This window comes from Grammomys surdaster, unplaced genomic scaffold (genome assembly GCF_004785775.1).
Source record: "Grammomys surdaster isolate TR1022 unplaced genomic scaffold, NIH_TR_1.0 364, whole genome shotgun sequence".
Lineage (NCBI taxonomy): Eukaryota > Metazoa > Chordata > Mammalia > Rodentia > Muridae > Grammomys > Grammomys surdaster.
The window spans coordinates 3,444,833-3,465,706 of NW_021604783.1; the positions used below are offsets into that span (position 1 = coordinate 3,444,833).

The 20,874-nt window shown below is 52.9% G+C and overlaps 2 protein-coding genes across 4 annotated transcripts; one reads left to right on the forward strand and one right to left on the reverse strand.

Annotated features, from left to right (window-relative positions):
- Positions 1-588: 588 nt before the first annotated feature.
- On the reverse strand, positions 589-15,409 carry Nlgn2 (neuroligin 2). 2 transcript variants are annotated; one of them, XM_028780121.1, is made up of 8 exons: positions 14,669-15,409; positions 11,609-12,304; positions 8,115-8,165; positions 5,954-6,103; positions 5,598-5,783; positions 5,296-5,488; positions 4,327-4,923; positions 589-3,495 (listed from the first exon to the last, which is right to left on the reverse strand). In XM_028780121.1, the coding sequence occupies exons 2-8, from the start codon at positions 12,063-12,065 to the stop codon at positions 2,619-2,621; spliced, it is 2,511 nt and encodes an 836-aa protein (XP_028635954.1). In that variant the 5' UTR covers positions 12,066-12,304; positions 14,669-15,409; the 3' UTR covers positions 589-2,618. The 2 variants fall into 2 exon arrangements, with proteins under 2 accessions (XP_028635954.1, XP_028635955.1); XM_028780122.1 differs by lacking the exons at positions 8,115-8,165; positions 14,669-15,409 and having other exon boundaries at positions 11,609-11,779.
- Positions 15,410-16,065: 656 nt separating this feature from the next.
- Positions 16,066-17,279, forward strand: Tmem256 (transmembrane protein 256). 2 transcript variants are annotated; one of them, XM_028780181.1, is made up of 4 exons: positions 16,066-16,197; positions 16,554-16,585; positions 16,859-16,939; positions 17,030-17,279. In XM_028780181.1, exons 1-4 carry the CDS (start codon positions 16,116-16,118, stop codon positions 17,171-17,173), a joined length of 339 nt encoding a protein of 112 aa, XP_028636014.1. In that variant the 5' UTR covers positions 16,066-16,115; the 3' UTR covers positions 17,174-17,279. The 2 variants fall into 2 exon arrangements, with proteins under 2 accessions (XP_028636014.1, XP_028636013.1); XM_028780180.1 differs by having other exon boundaries at positions 16,073-16,273.
- Positions 17,280-20,874: the final 3,595 nt, after the last annotated feature.

Genomic DNA, 20,874 nt, shown 5'->3' on the forward strand with positions numbered 1-20,874 from the left:
TCAGAAATCTGCCTGCCTCTGCCTCCAAAGTGGGCCTCAAACTTTATTTTTTTTTCTTTTTTTGTTTTTTTGAGACAGAGTTTCTCTGTATAGTCCTGGCTGTCCTGGAACTCACTTTGTAGACCAGGCTGGCCTCGAATTCAGAAATCTGCCTGCCTCTGCCTCCCAAGTGCTGGGATTAAAGGCGTGCACCACCACTGCCCAGCTCAAACTTTCTATGTAGCCAGGATTGACCTTGAATTCTTAAATTCTCTGTCATAGAATTACAACATGCAGCATGTCCAGCATTTGCATCTTAAAGAACGGGTCTCGGATTTAGCTCAGGTTGGCCTTAAGTTCCTGAACCTCCCGGCAACAGCCTCCTGAATGCTATGATTACAAGTGTTTGGTAACTATTTGCCCATCCTGGTCTCTACCTTAACCATCCAATCCCATCATTACAGCTTTCCCCTTGCCATGTCTCCTCGGAGCTCAAGAGTTATTCTGAAAAGGGCTGGGCACTTCTTCCCACCACCTTCTAACATGACAGGTACAACCAGAGCTGGGTACCCTCTCCCACCACTTGCTAACATGACAGGAGACACAACCAACAGTTAAACTTTTATATTTACAATATTCTCTTCATCTTTTGCCAGGTTTAAAAATGTGTACAGAGCCGCAAAGGGTTGGGGTGGGAACATGGGATTATTTGGAAAGGGGCTGGGCATTGGAGTCCGTGGCTGTATCATGGGGTCCCCCAGCCCCTCTCTCACACCCCAGCTCTGGGGCATCTGCTTACAGGGCTCAGGGCCCAGGTTGATAGCATTTGGAAGGCATGGCTGTTCCAAGAATTGCTAGACCAGGCAGGGGAAAGGGCCAGAAAAGAATTGCATTTCCATGGGGGTTGGGGAGGGGGGATGGAGAAAGGACAGGGGACTCAAGACCAAGGATTCTGGATCCGGGTGTCAATGGAAGACAGCACCCCACCCCTATACAAGTTTGGCACTAACATCCCTCAGAAAGCCAAACAATACATGAAAATCCAGCCACACCTCCACTGGTGTCCCTTAAACCCTCCTGACATCATTCTTTTCCCCAAGAGGTCCAGATTCAAAGACCTCTGGGCAGTTGTCTCTCACATTTCTTTTCAAAATCTTCCTGCTGGTGTCTGCCCTGTTCCCCACGGCCCCCTCCATCTGCTCCTTGGTACAGCTGACCTCATTCCCTCCCCAGCCTGTCCATGTAACCTTTTTCCCTGACTCCTCCCCTCCCCCTTCCTTGGCTTCTTTTCTTCTTCAACCCAGCCAATCAGGGAGGGGAGACAGGTTAAAGAAGGTGAAGAGAGAAGGCTGGTCTGACCCTGAGATGGGGAGAGAGCATCAAAGAAGGAGCCAGTGATGGAGAGAGAGAAACCAAGGCAGAGAAGGAGAAAATGACATGGGGATGAGACACAAGCATGGGGGGTGCAGGGGACCACCTTAGCTGCCACCTGCTTCTGGCATTTCCCTTCCCTGGACTAGAACTTAGGGGATCCTTGGCACATTGTAAGAGTCTCCCAACCCATCTACCCAGTTTGGCACGGATGAGCAATGATCCTCAAGGACTGAGAAAAAGGCTGTCCTCAGGCCCCATGAGGGCTTAGGTTAAACATGCATGGCCTCTTGTGTGACATGTGCCATGCCCCCCACCCTCCCACTTCTCCCTCGAGGTTTGTACTTCCCACTGGCTTCTGTCAGTCTGAAGTCTGTTCCCACCTGCTATGCAAGGAGGAAGTATGTGATGGGTCTGAGGTGTGGGAGAGTGCAGGGGAGCGGGACCCTCTGCCTGGGAAACACACAGCCACATGCAAGAACATGTTTCCATTCGATGAAATGTGTCCTGGGCCATGGGAAGGTAAGTTTCCAGGCAGTACTGGGATGCACAGAGATCCTCCCTGTCCTCTAGTGGGGAATCTGTGTTGTCTGTGGAAGGTGAGGGCTTCCAGGGAGAACGTGCTTCACCTGACTTGTGCCATGGGGGAGAAACATGCTTTTCAGGGGTGGGTGGGGAGCGGGGTCCAGGGTGTCTGTGATTTCCTTGCTGCTCCCCAGGTACCACCCTGTATTGTCTGGTGGCCAAGGGTCACCATATGCGCACACATCACTTCCAGGGTCTCCAGGGAGTTGGACGGGGAGGAGAAGGCGAAGGCATGGGGTACAAATCCCCGTAGAAATTCTTTGAGGAGGCCAACATGTGTCCAGGGCGGCAAAACAAACAAAACAAAACCCCCAAATGAACAAACAAACAAACAAAAAAAACAAACCTCACCCTGCACATGGGAAAACACCCCCACCCCATGAGGAAAGCATGTCTTCACATGGGCAAAAAGACTTCCACATTTCCACACACCGAAGACTGGTGTCCCAACGGAAGGCAAAAAATACCCCCCAGGTGTTCAAAGGCCCAGGTCCAGAGGAGATATTGGGGCTCACTGCATGGGAAAACCACGCTTCCCACTGAGGAATCCTATGTCCACCTTAACACTGCTCCATGAAGTTTGACAAATCCACAGGGGTAAAGCCCAGTGCCAAGTCCTCCTCCCTGCCTTCAAGTGGCCTGGGCTGGGGAGGCTAGGGAGGCAGACCTCCCTAAGCCACCCCCTATACCCGAGTGGTGGAGTGGGGATGGGGTAGCGTGTTGTTGTGGCTGGTAGCAGTAGGAGGTGGTGGTGGGAAGGGCCCAAAGGGATGGAGAGAAGGAGGTGGGGGTGGGGGTGGGGGCCCCAGGCCACTGGGCAGCAGGGTCAGGGCCCCAGGGGCCAAGAGAGGCACATCGTCCGGTGCCCGGCGCAAGGCCAGGGTATAGTCGGGTGGACAGGCAGGGCGCAGGGCCTCAGCAGGGTCCGCCCCAACACCACCACCTCGCTTCAGCTGCAGTGATACCAGCTCCTCCTCAGGGGGTAGCTCGCGGCCAGCAGTGGGAAGCAGGGGGCCCCCACCAGGCACACCTGAGCCTGAGCCTCCTGGTGGGCTAAGCCGCCTGCACCGCAGCTCCTGGCGCCGGTCCCGCTTGTAGTAGAGGGCGGCAAAGGCAAGGATGTTGAGGAAGAGGAGGGAGGCGCCCACTGCTACAGTCACGCTTAGCTCCGTGGAGTAGTCCCTCGAGTCACCGGGGAAGCGGTCATAGGCCCTTGGGCCTAGGTCAATATCAGACTCAGGTGGCAGAGTGGCGGGTGGGGGAGGACGGCGTGTGCCAGAAGTGCCAGGACCGGGTGTGCGAGGTGGCCAGCGTGTGGCATAGGGAGGCAGGCGAGTGGTGGTGGTGAAGAGCTCTGTGTGCAGGTTGTGCAGGTGGGGCACGAGCTCCAGCCAGAAGGCCACCTTGTTGGCACGGTAGTTGTCGCGCACGCGTGGTTTCAAGCCTATGTGCAGGTACTGCTTTTCCTTGCTGTTGAACTTGCTCCACACCACCTCTTCAAAGCGGTTGGGCTTGGTGTGGATGAACTTGGTGTCCTGTGGCACAGGCTGGTTGGGGTCACTGTGGGCACAGGAGGGCAAGGAAAGGAATGAGGGCGAGGCTCGGAAGGAGGATGGAGCAGCAGAGGGGAGGGAGAAGTCAGAGATCAAGAGATCAGGAAACACCTACTGCTAGAAAAGGTTGGACATAGTAGCGCATGCCTACAATCCCAGCACTTAAGAGGCATGAGAAAGGGTTGGCCTGAGCTAGGTATTGAGGCCCTGCTACACACACATGCACATGTGCACACACACACACACAGAATCGGGGGGGGGGGGAGATGCGAGAGACACAGAGAAAGACAGAGATGAAGTTGAAGAGATATCCAGGGACACAGAGCTGAAACAGAAATGGAGAGACAGGCACATGAGATACAGCCAGGGTCCGGGAAGACAATTCTGGTGAAAACAGCCAGGAGATTAAAAAAAAAAAACAAAAACAAAAACGAAAACAAAAACAAAAAAAACCAAAAAAACAAGAAAAACAAAGAAGGCAGAGAAGTCAGAAGACCTCAGGAAAGAGACAGAGACACAGAGACAGACAGACAGAAATTCTCTATACTTAGATGCAGACCAAGCTGGACAGACAGCAGTCACACCAAAGCCACCTAAGAAAGCCTACCCTCAGAAAAGAGAGACCTTTCTAACAGTATTGAATCTCCAACCCTCAGTGTCTGATACAAAGGTTCAGCAGTTTGTCTCAGGAGAGCAAGGGCATATAAGAGCCTGTGTCTTCCTAGAGGAATGACGGCCTTGTGAAGGAAGGTGGAAGGAAAAACCAGTAAAAGAAGGCATGGGTACCTCAACCTACAAGGGTGCCCCACCCAGCCCCACTAGGCCCTCTGGCCCTCACCCAGTCTTGGCGAAGTTGGTCCAGTAGGTCATGACTACTGCGCTGAGCATGACATCATTCTTGGAGAAGTTGCAGGGGAAGAGGTCGGTGGCACCCACCATGGGCACACCAAAGACGTAGGGCAGCTCGTCCCCATGCGCCGCATCTGCCCACTCTGGCCGGCCCTCAGCCTGGCAGTGGTGGTAAAAAGTGTAAAAGTAGACAGGGGACTGGTAGTCAGCATGTAGCTTGGCCGTGGCCACAGCTGGGGCTACCCACTGGTGGTCAGTAAAGAGTGCCAGCAGGGTCTTACGCCGCATCTCGCCATTGTCCCGGTCAGCCCAGTCTGTATACATGAACTTGATGGTCTCTCGAAGCACATCCTTGCCTTCTGGATACCCATACAAGTTGTCCACAAAGTTGGAGACGGTAAAGTCAAAGGCGCTGGCAGATACACCATCCTCACTCTCTGCAGAGTCCTCCACGAACTTGAGACCCTCTCCCTGGTTGACACCAATGAGCATGTCGTAGTTGAGGAATTCTCCCTGTTGCATGAGGATCTCAGGGTCATCTGGAACCACATCGCCGTCCACCACAGGCCCAAAGGCGATGTGGTAGCTGGGGAGAAGGGGGCAAGGTCTCACCATCCAGTTGCTGGACTTCTCTGCGCCCATGGTCTCCTAAGTCACACACAGGTGCCTCCCTCTCGCTAGAAGACCTTTCTTCATGACTTAAAAGACTCATAGAGTCCTTCAGGGCATGTTGGCCCCTCTGGACATCCTCCTAAAGCATTTTGTGAGCCCGTGGGCTTGATCTATATGGTAGGGTGGCCTCCACATAAGGGTGCCTGCTAACGGATGGCCACTAGGGGTATCTGAGGCCCACTTCTCCTTGCCCAGTTAGATTGCCTCTAAGAACCTCTCACCTCCACCTCCTTGGAACCAGTTAGGAAAGCAGAGACCTGGACCCAGCCCTCTCCCACCCCCATACCGGGCAGGCTGCACATCCTGGTCCACTAGCTCCCGGGAAGACTTCCGGCGAAGACACTCCACAGCTTCAGTGCTGTCCTCTCGGTCACAGCCCACTTTGGCTGCCAGCAGCCGCGTGTACTTGAGCGGCTGGTAGTTGACGGACCAGCTGGAAATGGCAGTGCCACTTTGAGCAATGGCCTTCTGGAACAATCCTGGTGGAACAGGCAGACCTCAGGCTAGGCTGTTATCAGCCAAAGGAAGGAGAGGATTAGTAGGGTCCAGGCTTTGGGAAGGGAAGTCAGGTGAGGAGGCTCCTAGTACCTTCTGAATGGTGGGAGAGGATCAGCAAGTTGACACAGGAGGCCCCTGCACCAGACCCAAAGATAGTGATGCGTTCAGGGTCACCTCCAAAGTGGGCAATGTTTTCACTGAGCCAGCGCAGGGCCTGGATCTGGTCCAGGAGCCCATAGTTGCCTTTTGCAGCCTGGTCACCAGTGCTGAGAAAACCTAGGGGTAGAAGAAGGGTGCTCCCTGGAGGTGTCACGGAATCTTTGCCCCTCAGCCAGGAGCTTAATGCAGTGTAAGTCTGTTGGGTATTCTGGCATACTCGAGAGGACCCTGCCCACCAGGACTGCTTCCCAGACTTTGCCCCCCAAGAGTTGACTGCCCACCCTCACCGAGCACCCCAAGACGGTAGTTGAGTGTGGCTACGATGACATTGCCATAGGCAGCCAGGACTGAGCCGTCGAACATGTTCCCAGTGCCTTCCATGTAGGAGCCGCCATGTAGAAACAGCATGACCGGTTTCTTCCCCGAGTCCCGGATATCTGCGAGGGGAGGGGGTGGCAGGTGGGCCAGGAGATCGGGGACAAGGACACAGTCAGACCAGAAGCAGCACTTTGGAGCTCCCAGGCCTTCTGAGGACCAGCCTGGGGCTCAGGGGACTTGTCACTAACGTCCCTGGCGGGGGGCAAGACCGGATTCCCCTTCCTCCCTCCCCAGCTAAGCCTAGAGGAAGGTCCCTCCTCATCATTGGCCAGCACGAGTCCAAGCACTTCACCAAATGTTGGGCACACTTTCCAAGAAGCCCAACAGAGGCCAAGGGTAGGAAGTGGCCCTCCTCAGGGCTTCTCCACACACACAACAAATCTCCTTCCTGCTCCTGGGAAGAGCGGACTAAGACTGGGACTAGGGCTGGAGATGCTGGGAGGGCCCTGGCATCTCCTCAGACTCAGGCTTGGGCCTCAGCTCCACATGGCACCCTAGTCTGTGGGTGAGGGGTGCCAGGCCTTAGGGTCCCTGGGGGCTTGGTCTCCTCCCCGCCCTAATTCCTTTCTAGGTCACCTCCCCAGTTACCATGGCAACCCCCAGCCTAATTACTGTGGCAGGAGGAGGCAGGGTGGGAAAAGAGCCTGCTTAATGAAGTCATGGTAAAGCTCTGACTCTTGGTCTCTCCGTCCTCCAAACTGGCCTCTCCTACACTGAAGTCCTGCTGCCATATCCAAAAGAAGCCTTTAGATGGCTGCCACATGTAACAGGCCATAAAGCTCTGGACTGGACGATGGAGTGAAAATTCCTAAAGAGGGTGGCTGGGAGTCCAGGAGGGTTTGTCAGGGTCCTCAAGACCATAAATATAAATATAAATATAAATATAAATATAAATATATATATATATATATATATCCTGCTTCTCCACTGCTAGCCAAGGACTTCTCTAAAGTCCCGAGGCTGGGGTCAGCTCTAGCTCTCTCTGTACTCCCAGCATGCCCTTGGGCTCTAGCTCACTGGTAGAGAGTTAACATCTGCCATGGGAGCCAGCTGGTATCCGGCACCTGTGCCATCTCCCGCATCCTGCCAGGTCAACCTGCAAGTCTTAGGACAGGCCCTTGCTGTTCCCTGCTCTGGTCTCTGAACTTCTTTGGACAGAGTTCTCTCTATGCCCATCCCCAAGATGCTGTTCCTTCTTCCAGCCTTAAGCTGACAGTGCGCTTCCTTCCAGGGGCCTGCCCTAAATGTCCTCCTTCTTTCCCACCCTCCCCCAGACCTCTCCCTGTGGGGGGAGGATATTAGAAAGGGAAGGAGCAGGAAGAGGGGCAGGGGCAACAAGAATTCAAAACCAACAACAAAAACCAGGATCAAGAAAGAAAGAAAAAAACGACAACCAAAAAGCAAGAAGATCTTGGGGCAGATTCAACAAGAAAAGAAAAAACAAAAAAAGCTCCATTTGGGAAAAAAAGAAAACAAGAAAAAAAATTCTTTGCATTATTTCAAAATTTTGTGGTGAAACTTCAAGATATTGGGCCCTGTTTTTAAAAATTTTCAAATCCTTTGATTCATTTCAGATGTTCACATTTTTTTTTTTTTAAATCTGACAGGCTTTGGTTAGAAATTGTAGCAGGTTTCTAATGTTTTGATTAATGTCATTAATTTGTCTTTTGTTTTTCAAATATTATTTTGCTTCAGATTAAAACTTTTTTTTCGGTCAAATGGTACATTTTACATGTTGCAAAACAGTCCAGATTTCCTTCAAACTCTCGGTATTTTATCCATTTTTTTTCTTTCTGGCAATCCAATTCCCTTTTCTCTTTCGACCCTAGCTCACCATGGCACGCTTTTCTCGCAGGTTAACTAGTGGGTCCAGCATTGTTCAAATTTCGTTTGAAGTTTTCATAATTCTTTTTTCCAATTATTAAAAATTTTTCTTTTCTTTTGCATTTTTAGTCAGGAGAACGACTGGAGGGAGGGGCCTTGAGAGCTGTCGGGACATTTAGTTAGGGACAGGGCCATCAGAGTCCTCTTCAAAGCAACCACATGCATCAGCGGGATTTTTAAATCTACCTGTGTCTGGCGGATTGAGCGTCGCCTCGTCACGTTTTTTTGTGAGCGGACCTAAGACCGGGAACACAAAACAGAGAAAAAAGGACAATTTTGTGGGGAAAGATGGGGTCAGGGGAGGCGGTAGATGGGGAGGGGAGGAGAGAAAGCAGAAAAGGGGAGGGGGAGAGGCAGAAAAAATAAGCCAAAAAAAGCAAAATCTGTTTGCAAGAAAAAGAAACCAAGAAAAGAGAAAAACGTTTCTATAACCCAATTTTCCCCTCCCCAGAAAAAGTCATGCCCCAAAGAAAAGGTGGGTTTGAGGGGTGGGGTGCCTGCGTGGCCAGGGCTGTCTTGAGACATAGTGACTTAATTGGAAAGGACTTGGTTTTTTGGTGTGTTTGCCACTTGTTGGAAATGAAATAGTGTTAGGGACGGGGGTTGGGGACCTAGGGACACCAAGGCTGGCTGGCCACCCAGACCGTCTTTCACACAGACTCCTTTCAGGGCCAGCCACATGCTATGGGCTGTCCATTTCAGGCTGTAAGAGGAGGCTGTACAGAAAGGACTCTACTTCCCTCTGGATTGTTCTGGAGGTCAGAAGTCAAGATGGGTTTGGGGCAGACCACCCCACTGCTCATTGATTCCCGAAGCCCCTGCTGCCAACTGAAGGGCTCTGGGGAGGTTAACTCGGGCTGTCCACCTGCCCCCTATCCAGCCTCCCCCCGCCCCAGCACTTCTCTTCCATCCACACTCACAGGCCTGGCTTCTCATCCACTTCCCCAATGTGGGCAAAGCAGGGAAAGGGGTCATCAGGTCTTGCCCTCCACTCCACCTTATCCCTCCATACTCCCACCCACCTCAGCCCTTGCCCAGGCCTCTTCTCCTCCCCACCAAATTGCGATTTTCCGTTAGGATCACCAGCCCCACCCTAGGTCCACTGCTAAAGAGCCCTCCTCCCCTCTCGGGGTATTCATTCTGCCGACATTAGGAACCAGTGCCTTGGGTCAGTCTGATACATAAAGAGGGTGTCATGTTGGGAGAGGAAGTGGGGCTAAGGTCAGCAAAAGTCCCAGCAGAGCCCAGAGACTAGTGTCAGACTTCTTTTGGATTTGGGAGTTAGTCAGGGGAGAGCTGAGACTGAAGAGTCTCAGGGAGTTCCCCAAGCTGACTGGTTCTCCCCAAAACTCATGGAGGGATGGGGTCACCAGGGCTCAGACTAGTGCTCACAATGCTCGTCCCCTTGGTGGACTTGGGACCAGGGCCTCTATTCTGTGAGAAGAGATGGATGGGGATGGAGTCAGCAGGGTATTCATGACCGGGAGACTGTGAAGTGTGTGTGTGTGTGTGTGTGTGTGTGTGTGCGTGTGTGTGTGTGTGTGTCTGAGTCAACCACTTCCTCCTAGAGCTGCTGTGAAGATTTAGTGAGATCACCTGAATGTGTCAGGCCCCAGTCAGGTCTGCAATATGCAATGGTTAAAAATACAGAAGGTGTGGGAAGGCGTGGAATGGAGGGGGAGGGAGGGAGGGAACGATCTGTGTGCAGATGGAGTGGACAGTCCAGCGGTGAGAAATGTTAGATGGTTCACATAGGCGCGACGAGAAAGTCCCCATGGAGGAAGCCATGGGCTCGATAGCTTATGTGAAAGTGTAGGTGCTATTGATCATGGTGGCTTATAAACCCAGCACTCAGGAGGTTAAGGTGGGAGGATTATCAAGAGTTCATGGAAGATCCTGAACTCCATAGTGAGTTCTAGACCAGCCTAGGCTGCAGAGTGAGACCCTGTCTCAAAAGCACATGCGCAGCTCTAGGAGGAAGTGGTTGACTCAGACACACACGCACGCACGCACGCACGCGCGCACGCACGCACACACACACACACACACACACACACACACACACACACACACGGTGATGGAGAGTCAATGAATAGCAGGGGTGAGATGGGATGACAGGGCACTTTAGAGAGATAAGATGCAGGACTGGTAAGGGAAGGGGCTCTGGGAGAGGGCAGTAGAATCTTGTGCGTAGGTTGTTAGAAGTCATGGTTTTACCTGGGGAGGGGTAGTTAGCTAGAAGGCGGGGCTGGAAGGCGGGGCAGGAGGTGGTCCATATGGGCGATATTAGCATGGACATGGGAAGGTTAAGGTACATGAATCATCCTGTGATTGGCAAAAGAGCAATCTTGGTGCAAGGTAAAGGGTGTTAGTATTGGCCCTTTCAGGAGGGTGATCTCAAGATAATGTGGGTATAAAAAAACCGCACATGGGGAGGAGGGGCTCCAAAGCATCCAGGGATACAGGATTGGCATCCAGGATCAAGGGAAGGTTGGGGCTCCTGTGGGTAACGGGAATACCATTTCAGGGAAGTATTGGGCATGTGTACTCTGTGAAGGAGTTGAGAGCTGTAACTTGTAAGATATTGGAACACATGGCCAGCTGGACAAATGGTCATTTTAAGCATTTGAGTCTCAATTACTGTAGAACTTGAGTACATAGTAAGGAGGTATGGGATTCATTCAGGGCTCCTGGTTGCCAAGCCTGCACATAAAGTTTCCAGAAACTAGCCGGAGGAATCGTGCAGCAGACAGATTCAGCTCTGTGGACGTGTTGGGATGTTTTTGAGTGGTGAGATTGTATGTCAAAAAGGGTAATGTAGGAACTGTTTGTGATGCTGGTTTTCGTGTGTGTGTGTGTGTGTGTGCACATGCCCATGTGTGTGCGTGTGCATGCGTGTGTAGCTCGGAAACATTCTGATTAAACTTGGTGTGCAGAAGGTTGGTGAGTGGAAAGCTACCTGGAGCAAGTGCTGGGGTACAGAGTTGTCATACAGTGAACAGGAATTCATTCACAAAAACAACATCTCAAACCCAGTGAGGATGTCCTGATGGGGGTGGGCTGCTGTGTTGTGAGTGGAAGGGCCTTTGCTAAGAAGCTTCCCTGGCCCTTCGGGGATGTGGAGGGATGTCTGTATAGGAGACAGAAATCTCCCATAAGAAGTCACTGAATACCACTGACAAGGGTACTCAACTCAGTTAAGAGACTGATAGGTGCTATATGACAGAAGACAGGGCAGGTTGGCCTGAGGATGGGGACTCTAAGTGGCTGGAACTCAAATGTGGAGGTGGTTGTGTGGGGAGGAAAGCAGGAGGTGGAGGCAAGGCTGGATGCCTTGGAGACATCCATCACCTGACCGCCAGCCACCAACATTGAGATTAAGTGACTGACTGCGTGCCTTTTTCAGGGGAGGATGGGTGAGCCTGGCCTAATGCCAGCTACCCTTCCTTCTAGAGCACAAAGAGTTTCTGCTGCGAGATGTTTATGGGATGCTCCTAGGACTGCCTGATAAGCAGGCACCCTTACCTCGGAGGATCCGCAGAGGCTTGCAGGGACATACTGCCCCTCACTGCCCATCAGGGCCCAGCTTAGGGGCAGAAGTCGGTCCTGTGCTTGAGGGTCTGCGTGTGCGTTTGTGGGCTGTGTCCACAGGGTGCCCGGCCTTGTGCCCGTGCCCTTACCGTCCTCAGTGGGCACGTAGAGGTTGAGGTACAGGCAGTCCTCGCTCTGGTTCTGCACGTAGGTGGCGGCCGCCTCCAAGTTGTCGGTGAACCACACAGGCAGCATGATGGCCGGCAGGGCCCCGTGCAGGTTCTGCGGGCAGGCGGGCGGCAGGGTGGTGGCGTTGCGCACGCCGGGCCACGAGGCAGGTGCCTCAGGCGGCTGGAAGCGGCGGGCGCCCAAGGGCGGCGTGGCGTAGGGCACGCCCAAGAACTGCACGACCGGGCCCAGGATCTCGTTGTTGAGCTCGCGCCGCACACCGCGCACTCGCCCGTAGGCTGTGTTCACCACCGGGAAGCGCTCCTCCCCGAGACTGCCGAGGCCCAGGCCTGGGCCGCCTGGGGCGCCGCCGCCGGGACCCCCTCCTCCCCGTTGAGCCCCAGCCAGCCCCACGAGACACAACGCCAGGAGCCACATGCTGATTGGGGGACCCCCCCTCCCTCCCCTGACCCCCCCCTCGGAGAGAGAGAAGGGGGGGAGAGGGAGGGAGGCCCCCCTCGCCCCAGGAGGGAGGAGGGGGCGGGGGAAAGGAAGGAGGAGGGGGACGGGTAGGGACCTGGGTTAGAAGGGACAGAAGAGGAGTCTATTTCTCTCCATGGAGGGGGTAAGGGGCGGGGAAGGGGAAGAAGGTAGAAGAAGATGCTGGGAGGCCCGACCTGCCCGGTGAAGGGGAGAATGGGGACCCGGACGGGGTGTGCAAGATACAGACAGACAAACAGACAGAAAAATACAGAGAGGTGGAAGAAGGGAAGGGAAATTGGATGGGGAGGACAGAAAGGATGGGGAAACAAGAGACAAGTGGTTAGTGGCTTGAATTTCAGATCAAGTTACCCCTTTCTTCCACCCGCAGGCCCCCTGACACCTACCCCCTTCCCCCAGCTACCCTCTTCCCTCCGCAGAGACCCAAGTTGGGGGTGGCGTCAGATGTAGTAAATGTCCAGGGTAGGGTCAGAGGAGGAAGGGTCCTAGACTCAGGGTGCCCCTTTCCTGCCTCTATTCCCCCTAGGCAGGCTCACCCTAGGGACTCAGGAGTCCCAGTCCCCACTTCCCTGGGAGAGAATGAGATAGACAAGGAAGAGAAAATAAAAATACCAAGTCATTAATTAGCAGGAAGTGGCGGGTTTGTTTATACGTGTTAATTACTCCTGAGCTGTAATTTCATGGCGCTGAACCCCCACCCCAGGCCAGACTCTGGGCCTTCTCAGGACTGTACAAACCCCAGTACCTTCTGTCCCCATCAGCGTACCATTCCCTAAAGATCTGTGCACCTGGGAACCCTATTCTCCCCAGGCCCTTCCATGTCTTCCCTTAGAAGTTGGGGTGCCTAGAGCCAGGGGTTAGAGTGAAGAGGGGATGCTGAAGGGGCAAATCCAGGGACAGATGCATGATCCTGCAGCCGGTTGCTGGGCGACAGGATGCTGCCCCGCAATGTTACCTCGGCAACGGGCTGCAGCTTTAACCCTGGAGGGGGGTGGTCTAGAGGAAGAGGGGAAGGGGCTTGCTTGGTTGCTGAGTCCATTCAGGCCATGAGAGGGAGGACAGAGACATGAGTCAGAACGCTAGTTTCACCCAATCTTATCAGAGAAGAAGAAGTATAAATGAGGGGAAGGGTAGTCTAGGAGAAAAGAGAATCCTAAGAGACATGCCCCCTCCCCCATCCTGCTTAGCCCCATCAGAGCCTAACCCTACTGACCAGGTCTCTGGCAGATGGGGGGGGGGGGAATAGGCAAAGCAGTACTGAGGTTGGCTTCTCAAATAAGCCTACCTCCCATAGTCCCCCTCCCATAATCTGGAAGATCTTTGGACCCTGGATGAGGTCTTCTTTGCAAAGCATTTTGACCCACGTCCTGAGGCAAACCTCAGGTATCTTCTCATCCCAGGAGTTCCCCCCTCCCTTTCGCCTTCCTCTTGCTGGCCCCCAGTATTACTGCTTGGATGCCTGGGTGCCCAGGCAGCAGGGGCAGGACCAGTAAAAAGGTAGGCAGGACAGACACCCAGGTCATTTCAGTAAGCCCCCCCTTAGCACCCCCCCTTCAGGACTGTTTGCTGACGCCGGGCTTTTCAGAGCCAGGCGCCAGCCCGCGGGTGGCTCTCTGCAGGTGTCAATTTATTCCAGAGATGAGGACACAGGAGTCCTCACCACTCACACCCAGTCATGCCCTCCCCTTTTCAGGTCCTTCTAGGCTCCTGTTCTCCATCAGCTGAAGGGGGGTTGTAGTTGACCCCCCCATCTCTTCTTCCTATGCCAGGCTGGGCCTTGCTGTCTCTTCTCCCTTCTCCCATCATGGCCTGTCTCAGTCACCCCTTTCCCTTAAGGTACTTTGGGCCCCTTGCCTCCTCTCCTCTAACTAGCTTTTCTCTCTTCCCCTCCCACTAGAGCCCCCCCCCCCATCTCTCTCCTCTGTACAGGGTCCCTCGGAGCATCTTTAACTGGCTTGCTCCAGCTCTTGCCTTCAGTCTCTCACCCCTCGGTCTTTTCTCATTTCTGTCTCCTTGGTGTTTCTCATCGCTCTCTCCTCCAAATACCTTCCTTCTCTGATTTTCTCCCTCAAGTGCTCTCCCTCTCTCTCTCCTTTTTTCTATTACTCTCTCCCCCATTTTCTCTCTTCATCTCTGTCTGCCACATCTTGCTCCCCCTTCTCCCGATCCCTCTGCCTTCCTCTTATTCCAGCCCAGGCCTCACTCCCCCAACCGGGGAGAGTTGAGGGACGGGGGCTCAGGCCGCAGCACCCCCCCCTTCCTGCAGTGGGGAAAATGGCTTGGCCGGGAAGGGGAGAAGGAGGGGGAGGGGGAGATGGGAACACACGGGGTCTGTGGGCCCATTCAAAGGATCATTCATGGACTGGAGAGAGGCAGAGACAAAGAGACCAAGACGCAGAGACACGGCGAGAGCATCCTTAGGCGGAGACACGCAGATAGAGCAGGCTGGGGGAAACCAGGCGCAGGGAGGAATATGGGAAGAGAAAGACCCCAATGGACCGCCGCGCAGCCCCCTCCACCCAACATGGCTTAGCTCCTACCTGGATCAGCCCTGGGGCCGTGGTGCCTCCATCCAGGGCTCCGAGTAGGGGGCGGACAGGCTTCAGAAGGGGGGCGGCGGCCTCTGAGCCCCCGCGGCCCCGCAGGCCCAGCCCCCGCCTGCAGCGCCTCACCCGGCGGGGGAGGGGGATCGCCCCAGCCCCGGGGGGCGGGGCCGGGATCCAGTCGATTCCCCAGGAAAAGGAAAGCTAGGGTATAGGGTCAGAGGGAGCTCAAGAACAGGGAACCCCGCAGTGGGGAAGGCTGAGCCAGGAGGGAGCAATAGGACAAGACTGGACTGGAGATCCACTGGCTCTCTGGGATGGCTTCGAGGGACCAGGAGGCGGTTCAGGCGGAAGATCCTAAGGGATCGGGTGCTGGAGGAGGAGTCCACAGCAATCCCTAGGGGCCCGGAGCCCCGGAGCGCAGAATCCGCGGTGCAGGGGCAAGGATCCAGCCGGAATCCTCGGGGAGGGGGGAGGGATCTAGTCGATCCCGAGGGCGGGCGGGAGAGGGAGATCCGGGGAGTCGGAAGAGGGCGGGGGCCGAGTCCCGAGCCTCGAGGCAGAGGTCGGTGCGGCTCCTAGGAAGGAAGGCAAGGGCTAGGGGAGGCTTTGGGGAACGCTCAGTAGCCAGGAGGCCCGGACTCCCGGCTCTGCGCGCCAGGGCCCGCCCGCCCCGCGTCCATCCCAGCTCGAGAGTGATGATCCGCCGGCGGAGCAGCCGCAGCAGCCCCGCGCGTCACCGCGCGGCCGCCTCCCCCGCCCCCTGCCGAGAGAGCGGCGCACACCCCTCGCTCGCACCCGCCTGCCCACCCGCCCTCTAGAGTGTGGGGGGATTGAAGACAGTGAAGGGGGTGGGAGTGGATAGACGGACGGATGGACGTAGAGAACTAGAGCAGAGTGAAGACATCTCCTCCTCCCCCCCAACCCGGATCTCCCACCCTCGGGGCTCTCCGGGTCTAGCAAGGGGGAGACTATCTGAACTATAGAGGGCAGGGCATCACACTAAGAAGGCTGGGCCTATAGGCACTGAGGCGGGGCCATCATGGAGTGGGCGGGGTTTAATGGCAATGGGTGGGACTTAGAAATCCGTGGGGCCGCCCCTTTTGAGGAGGGGGTCTGGTTTGAAGCCGAACAGGAGGAGTCTGTGGAAAAGGGGGTGGAACTTTGTGGGGGACCGATATCTTTATAATTAGCTGGAGGTGTGGGGTTGGGGTGTCGAAGAGGCGATCAACTTGGAAAGTGGGCCAATCCGTGACGCAAATCCTTTAGTCCCACCCTCAACCCCGCCTCCCACTGATCTGCTCCTCCGCTCCTAATTGGTTCTAGTTTCTCCGCCCGCCAGACATCTTCTCCATTCAGCAGAAGTTTTACAAAGGCGTCTGCAAGGGAACCGGAGCTCTGAAATGAATATAGCCCTGATTGGGCACTTTTGTACCTTATTTGCATGGACAATCAGGATTGGCTGGCTTGTTGGGTGGTCAGGGCGGTGTTGGCTCCGCGCGTGACCACCCACAGCTATGGCCGGGGTAGGGGCCGCTTTTCGCCGCCTAGGTGCCTTGTCCGGAGCTGGGGCCTTGGGCTTGGCCTCCTACGGGGCACACGGTCAGGGGACGTGGGAAGCAGCTGGGCTGGGGGCAATCTTTGGGGTCTAGTGCGGGGAGGGACCTATAGGAAGTGTCCTGTCTTTTATGGAGTAGAGATCTCTTGGAACCCCGAACCTTCAAGTTTGTCATTAGGTCCAAAAGCTTCTCAGTACTTCATCTGTTTCCACCAATCAGAAGCTCCCAGGGATGCCCCTCTTCACCAGTGTCTACTTAGGTGCCCCGGGGTTTGAGACGGTCTAAGCCCATACAGATCTGATAGGTTTTGCTTCTCTTCACAGGCGCTCAGTTTCCGGATGCCTACGGGAAGGAGGTGAAGTAACAGCTCTGGGGTTCCGGGACTTGTCGCAATGTTTGGGTTTCCTTAATCTGGGAGCGGGTGAGGAGATGAATGGGAAGGCAATGAAGCGTAGGTCTCTAGAGAAGCAAGGACTGCAGACCTGTGGGTTGGAGACCTGGGGGAGCAGCAAACTAGGACTTCAGAGGTGTAAGTGTTGGGAGTGAATGGACTTCGATCCTGTGTACAACTTCAGGTACTGGGCTTCTGTGTTGCTTAGAAAATCTCTCCCTTCTCTTTTTCTTACAGCTCTTTGACAAGGCCAACAAACACCACTTTCTACACAGCCTGGCTCTGTTAGGAGTACCCTATTGCAGAAAACCTTTCTGGGTAATCTCTCCCCTTGCCTAATTTAAATCAAACCCCATTCACTCCCTCAGATTGTTTTGTTCTTAGACTCCTGTTCTCTGTCTCCTTCAGGCAGGGTTACTGCTAGCTTCTGGAACTACCTTATTCTGCACCAGCTTTTACTACCAGGCTCTGAGTGGAGACACCAGCATCCAGAATCTGGGGCCTGTTGGAGGGAGTCTGCTAATCCTGGGCTGGCTTGCCTTGGCTTTTTGAGGTCTCTTGATTAAGTGCTCAGTCCTGGCCTTTCTGGGTAATTGGTTGCAGAGGAAAGGGGGGGGGGAATGTTGATGCAGAAAATAAATTTAAAAAAAAAAAGGCACATAAAGAACTTTGGAGTCTTCATTTATCTAACCCCAAGCAAGGGAAGGTAGAGAGTCTACCTTTGAATTTGCATTTCTGGCTACACATCCACTCTGGTTCTGGAATCTGTACAGGGTGTGGTCATTGTGGCCAGGACTCATAAAGAACACGTGAACTAATGGAGCCGCTTACCTAAGGGGCACAGGGAATGTAGATTTTAGTAATTTCATTCATGTAGTTCGTTGGAATTCCCCTCCGCCCCGTGTTGAGGATTGACCCCAGAGCCTTGGGAATGTTAGGAAATCTTTCTTCCATTGAGTTGTATGTCCAGCTGTCTCCTGCTTTAGCCTCCTGGTTGCTGAGGTCACAGGTATGTGCACCCACCTTTGTTAGAACTTGGTTACTTGAGGATGGTGAGGTTTATCCCTCTATTCCAGGGATGTCCTTTTCAGCAGTGTCCACCTGGCGAAACAAATGTTTTCCATGCCCACAGCCTAGAAGTGAGAGCCATGGCAGTACTGAACAGGCATGCAAGTAGTTGTGAACTATGTTGGGATCCAAGACACAGATGTATTGGGCATCGAAAAATGTTTTGTAGTGCTCGAAATGACCCTTAAAGGAGCCCTAGTGTGTGGAGGACATTCAGTGAACAGAGACTGAGGTAGAACTGGGAAGGGTTTGGGGGCATCATGGATCTTCTACATGACTGAGTTTTGAACTAAGACAGAAAAAGAGACACAGTTGCAAAGCAGACTTAGTAAGCCAGTGATGATGGAGTGGCAGACACCAAGGAGGGCCAACATGGGCAAGATGGATGCTGTCCTTTCTCATGGAGCTCCTTACCTGGTGGGCTTAAAACGACTAAACACGGGGCTGGAGAGATGGCTCAGAGGTTAAAAGCACTGGCTGCTCTTCCAGAGGTCCTGAGTTTGATTCCCAGCAACCACATGGTGGCTCACAACCATCTGTAATGGGATCTGATGCCCTCTTCTAGTGTGTCTGAAGACAGCAACAGTGTACTCACATATATAAAATAAGTAAACCTTTAAAAATATTAACACACAAGCACATGGGTTGCTAGGAACAAAGGAAGAGAATAGTAGGACAGCTGGCCTGTGAGCACGCTCCACTTCACCAAGGAGGTCCTAGCAAGAAAGGCAGAAATGAACAAGATGGCCTAAAACGCCAGTCATTTAGGGAGAGTCCATACTTTTCTAAGTGCATACCTTTAGAAAATAAAGTGTGTCCCTTTAGGCTGAAGAAATGGCTCAGTGGTTAAGAGTTCTGGCTGTTCTTTCAGATGACCCAGGTTCAATTCCCAGCAACCACATAGTGGCTCAGAACTGTCTGTAACTTTAGTACTAGGAGATCCAACATCCTCACACAGGCATACATGCAGGCAAAATAATAATAATAATAGCCGGGCGGTGGTGGTGGTGCACGCCTTTAATCCCAGCACTTGGGAGGCAGAGGCAGGCGTATTTCTGAGTTCGCGAGTTCAAGGCCAGCCTGGTCTACAGAGTGAGTTCCAGAACAGCCAGGGCTACACACAGAAACCCTGTCTTGAAAAAAAAAAAAAACAATAAATAAATAAATAAATAAAATAATAATAATGTATGTATCTTCAACATATTATACAAATTGTGCTTTATAAAACAAAGCTACATGTGGTAGGCTGAGCAGTACTTGGGAAATACGAGGCTGGAGATCACAAATTTGAGGCTAGCTTAGGCTACATAACAAGACTCTCTCAAGGTGGTTTAGGTCCAGGATGATAGCAGCAGCAGTACCTACATCTACATACTGGGATGTCTTGTCTTGACCATGGCCAAAAGGAAGAAATGTATGCTAGGCAAAAGACAGCTAGCAAGACAGCAACCCCAAGTACTTAAGGTAAGAGAAAAATTGAATGAATGGGAGTAAGGACAAAACCCAGTGTGGCATCCATGAACTAAGAAATGCTGGGCAGTGGCTGCAGGCCTTACAAATGGCCATAAGCTGCTTAAACTCTTATGTGCAGAGTGCAGTACATAGCAAGTTAGAGTTTGAAGTCATCCCTTTATACTCTTTCTTTTTGTATGTGTGGTTTGTCTTTTTGGAGCGGGGGTCTCCTGCATCCAGGCTGGACAAGAGGAGAGTGACTCTGAACTTTTGATCTTTTTTCCCAGTGGTGTGTGTGTGGTGTGTGTGTAGAACATAGTGTTTTGAAACAGGGTCTCTTTATGTAGCTCTGGCTGTCCTAAAACTCACTATGTAGATCAGGCTGGCCTCGAACTCACAGAGGTCTGCCTTCCTCTGCCTGGGATTAAAAGCATGTACCACCATGCTCAGCATATCTGCATACTTGTTTTTTTATCTGCATACTTTTAAGACAAGAATCTCTGTTTCCTACCCTAGTCTCTGCCAAGCTACAGGTTCCTTTTTTTTTTTAACTTATTATTATTGTATATGTGTGGGTAGTGTGGAGATAAATGGACAGATTTCAGAAGCTGGTTCTCTCCTTCAAGCAGGGGCTCTGGGAATAAAAAGTCCTCCAATTTCCACAGCAAGTGCTCTTACCTGCTGAGCCATCCAACCAGCTCTGAGCTGCAGGTTCCTACGCTGACAGCGTTCGTCTGGTTTGTGTCTTAGTTACTTTTCTGTGGCTGTGATATGACACCATGGCCAAGGCAATTTAAAGAAGGTTCATGTGGGGCTTATAATTTCAGAGGCTGAGTCCATGACATCATAGCGGGGAGCATGGCAGCAGGCAGGCCTGAGGGCAGACATGATACTGGGGCAGTAGCTAAGAGCCCACATCTTCATCAACAAGTACCAAGCAGAAAGCTAACTGGAAGGGATGGGGACTTTTGAAGCCTCAAGCTTCCCTGCACTGAAACTCTGCCTCCAGCAAGACCACACTTTCTAATTCTTTCTGAACAAACAGTTCCACCAACTGAAGAACAAGTATTCAAACATCTGAGTCGAGGTGAGCCTCTCATTGAAATCACCATTGTTGGTTTTTAGTGGGCTCATACAGCCTATGGCGGCCTCAAATTCGCTGTGTATCCATGGATGACCTTGAACTCTTGATTCTCCTGCCTCCATCTCCCCAGCGCTAAGATTATACGCCTGAGCAATAGGCCTGGTTTGTGGAAATGTCTACGGCCCACACTGAACAAGGGTGTGCATTGGTGAGAGGATTCCAACCATGACAGAAATGCACAGGCATCCAGGGCATACATATGGAATCTAGAGGTGGGAACCAGAGACAGGGATCTGTGGGCTGAAGCTTTCAGTGGGGTCCAGGACATTTCCTATATCTGTTGGTTTCCCATGAGAGGCCTGGACTGCATAATTTGAAGATAACACAGGCCCAGAATTTGGTTCACCAGGTTTAAAACCACAATGAAGTTGTCAAATGCTTAAAAGTATTCATGGGGCTTCGTCTAAAATAGGATGGGGTTAAGAGTGCCTTCAACTATGTAGGTCAAGAAGATGATAAAACTTGGACAGGAAAACAAAATAGAAGCCCAGGGCTGGGACACAGCTGAGTTATAGACCATGCGCACACAGGTGCTTGAGAATACACACACACACACACACACACACACACACACACACACACACACACA